We start from the raw sequence: 3,694 nt of genomic DNA on the forward strand, positions 1-3,694 counted from the left end.
CAGTCTCTTGACACTTCTGTATACTGAAAGCGTATTTGCCACATGACGATAATTAAACCAGAATCGAGATGTACAGACCTTGAAAAAAATTAAAAAACACATTACATAGTTAAAACATTCAACCTGGCCTGGCACATTGTATCACAAGAGGGTAATTATTGGAATATCAACAAACTAGTAATAAATCAGAAAGGACCATAGCAACACCAAGAAACTCATGATATAAAGATATATAAATCTTTGTTGGACCAAAGCAACAAACGCTGAAAATTAAAGTTAAAAAAAAAAAAAGTTTTTAACATACTGACTCCTGAAAAAATTACCATAAACCCCAAGTAAGTATAGGAAGCCACACTTTAGAGAATAATTCAGCAATAGTAAATGGGTAAGCTAATTTTTTTCATTTGCTTTCTCCATATCAAATGGAAGAAAAGTCAAAGGAATAGTTCTCATCTCAACAGCAAACCCATTCTGGAACCATTCTTGCACAAAGACATAAGTGAATTGATGCATAAGCTACACAGGGGAAAATACAGTGGGGATGTTTGCACCTAAGAAGCCAAATACAACGAAGAGCTAAGTGAGCTCTACCCAAACTCTGAACACAAATTCTCAAAAATTGCGAAAGAGTTTAGGTTCTACTGTTCCAACAGGCAACGGGTTGGGGATAAGCCACTCCCGTACTTAAACTGCTCCCTAGGTCAGATAGTGTTTATTCTGTCCTTGAAAACCTCAAACCAATGAGATTTCAAAAACCTTCAGAGGCAACCTGCTGTAGTTCCTTGCTGGCCTTATGATTGTCCTTGTGTTTAGCTTCAGCTCACTACTTTCTGTCTGTTCCACACTAAGTACAGCAATTCTCCTTTGGAGACAAATTTCCTCTGTTTTTACAAGTCTTTCAAACAAAGAAGCATTTTAGAAGAGGTGACTTTAAAAACAAAAAAAATAGGGAAGCAGGAACAAGCATTTAAGACAGTTTAAGTTTTTCAGCTTTAAATGTGCATCTCTAATCTAAAAAGAAACTTCTTTAAGTTACATTATGTAACATCTTTTTCTCTAACCTTTTCATAAAAAGAAAGGAGTAGTAACTTAAATAACAACAAAATTTCAGCCTGAAAGGATCCCCTTGTGTCTTGATCATCCCATCAGTTAGGAATTTCAAAAAAGCCCACGGGAATCAGTCCATGAGAACATCTGCTTTTCCGCAAGGTTTAAAGCTCTGAAAACTAACTGTTGCCAATCTAGCTGTGACATTTCAAGCTATTATCATCTGGCCCTTTCCTCCATTACCTCCCTTACAACAAGGTGGAAAAGTGTCTATGCTTTAAATATATTCACACTGCAGCATATTAATTCAAACTACTGATGAGGTGAGACTGCAGTATGATTCCAGGCTTGAAGTGCCAGATAGCAGTAAAACCTCCCTTTTACTGCTTAAAAAATTAGTAGCACTTGTCATAAAGCTGAATCGTGAACTACTGAAAAATACAACCAGAGAGGATCTGTTGAGGACAGAAATTACAGCTCGTTGGACCAAATATTCCACCACCTTTGTCTTGGGTACTAATAAAAGCACCTAGTTGTTAACAGTATTAAAGTAGTACTCGACATCTAGACAGCTTCAAGTTTGTACACTGTAGTATATAGAAATTATCCCTTTAATTCAATTAATTACTGTTTACTAAAATGGAGCAATATAGAAGAAAAGTATCTGGGAAACCAACAGCTGCTACTGAGTAATGACAATATTGTTCCGAAACAGATTAGTCATTAAGAGCGGAATTGTGATTCGAAACCAATTGTGCAGCATGATTCAAAGCTAATAAAAGCTTCACAGCAAAGAAAAAAAATAGGATAAGAACAGTTGATCTAAACATTATGTCACCTGAACTTATTTTATTCTAAACCTTTTACCACAAGTTAACAGGTTGAGTAAGAACAAAAATCAAAAATAAATTGTACCTTTCTGGTCCAAAAGATACACTTTTCCAACACCAGAACTACACTTTTGTTCAATATGCAGTATGGTAAATGTAACTGCAGCCAGAACTTTTGTTCTATGAATCCTGCCACGTAGCTACACAATGAGTGCTTAAAATGCTGTCATACTGAAAAGATAATTTTATTATAGTGGAATAAACTTGCAGGCACAATTTAAAATTTATTCATGTCCAAGTCTTTATCTTTCCACTTCTTTCAAATGGACAGAATCCTTGAGGGACTGTTGCAATTACAGCTCCTGAACAAAAATCACTGACTTTACTGGAAGAGAACAACCTGGACCATCCTTACCAAAACCGCCCAGTTATTAGTATGTCCACTTCTAAAGAACTGTTCTGCTTGATCCTGAAAGACAGAGAAAATATTAGATGTTTTTTCAGCAATAAAAAATGCAATTCATATTTCTCGTTTCCACAAAACAGTGTTCAATGCATCTGTGTACCACACTGCAACACTGAACAAACCTTATAAAAGCTTCAAGAGAGGTAGTTTTTCTTTCTCTGTTTTGCACATGTAATGCAAATTAATTGCTCCAAACCTTTCCCTGAAACTTACTAAATAACAAAGGAGAGAGAACTATTAGTCACTTGCAGCTTAGTTAAAACAAAAGCCCACACATCTCTATTCCAAAGTACACTCCAAACAAGTTAAAATTACTTCTTGACCTATAGTTTCTTCCTTAATGAGAAAATCGGGTTGGATTAATTCCTGTTTTCATTGGCCCTCTCATCTTTTCAAAAGCAAGTAAGCAAATTTGCAATTTTAACCCATTTTAAACCCAGGGTGGTTACATTTATCATCCAAAACCAGGAGCTATAACAACAACCTTCTCTATAATCCGTGTTACCCAGAGAAGAGGACTCTTTTTACTTAACTGATAGCAGAAATCAGGGCACAGAAAGGGGACAAGACTTTCCAGAGAAATGAGTCTGTCACAGGAGAAGAATCCAAACTGGCTGATTCTTAATCAGAGTCTAACTCTCCAAGCAGTACTGAGGTGATGTCTGTGGTCTCACACAAAACCCACAGTAATAGAAAAAGTGATCGTTAAAATATACACAGAGCATACTGTACCTCAAGTAGCAAACAATTTGCCATTTATTTAGTAATGCAAAGATTCTAGAACATTTCTATTGGCTATTTTTTTTGTCCTGTTTGTAATTAATTTCAAGGATAATAATTTGTTAATAAAGCAGAATTCAAATGCAAACAACACCCCAGATACAGAGTGGTCACTGTGCAAAATGCATAATTACTAAAAAATTAAATTACTTCCACTTGAAAAAAGTATTAGCTCCTTCCGTAAAGAGCTCACGGCTGTGAGAAGGGCACAGGGCAATCGCGTCCAGGTGAACGGGACAGCTCGACCGCCTGTGAGATCCCAGCACCCCACCTTGGTTTTTAACCGGAGACACTCCTCAGATGTAACTTAGCCAGTAAGTGTCCAGAAAAGGAACGTAAAAGTCTAACTACTACTGAAAGTCACAACGTGTAGCCAAAAAGAGACCGACTTCCAGAAACCTGCAAACATATTAAAAGACAGGGTTGGGGGGGTTTAACTTTAAACAGTGTAAACAAGCTACAGGAGCGACTGACGAGCCCCTCGTTCCCGGGAGGTTCTGCGTTCCGCCTTACAGAACACTCACTCCCCGAGGCCGGCGGCAGCCGCCCGCATCCCCGCGCGTTACGCCCA

General features: G+C 37.5%; 1 protein-coding gene across 1 annotated transcript in view; it reads right to left on the reverse strand.

The window, feature by feature from the left end:
- Positions 1–2,352, reverse strand: part of PIGK (phosphatidylinositol glycan anchor biosynthesis, class K) — a gene marked incomplete at both ends in the record, with an annotated part of 14,163 nt that extends 11,811 nt beyond the window's left edge. The window contains 2 exons of the mRNA XM_010140453.1: positions 1–78; positions 2,293–2,352. The exon at positions 1–78 is cut by the window's left edge and continues 1 nt beyond it. Of these exons, the coding sequence (XP_010138755.1) occupies positions 1–78; positions 2,293–2,352 (138 nt within the window). The remainder of the gene's footprint in view (positions 79–2,292) is intronic.
- Between the last annotated feature and the right edge of the window lie 1,342 nt (positions 2,353–3,694).

This window comes from Buceros rhinoceros, unplaced genomic scaffold, assembly GCF_000710305.1.
Source record: "Buceros rhinoceros silvestris isolate BGI_N320 unplaced genomic scaffold, ASM71030v1 scaffold43557, whole genome shotgun sequence".
Lineage (NCBI taxonomy): Eukaryota > Metazoa > Chordata > Aves > Bucerotiformes > Bucerotidae > Buceros > Buceros rhinoceros.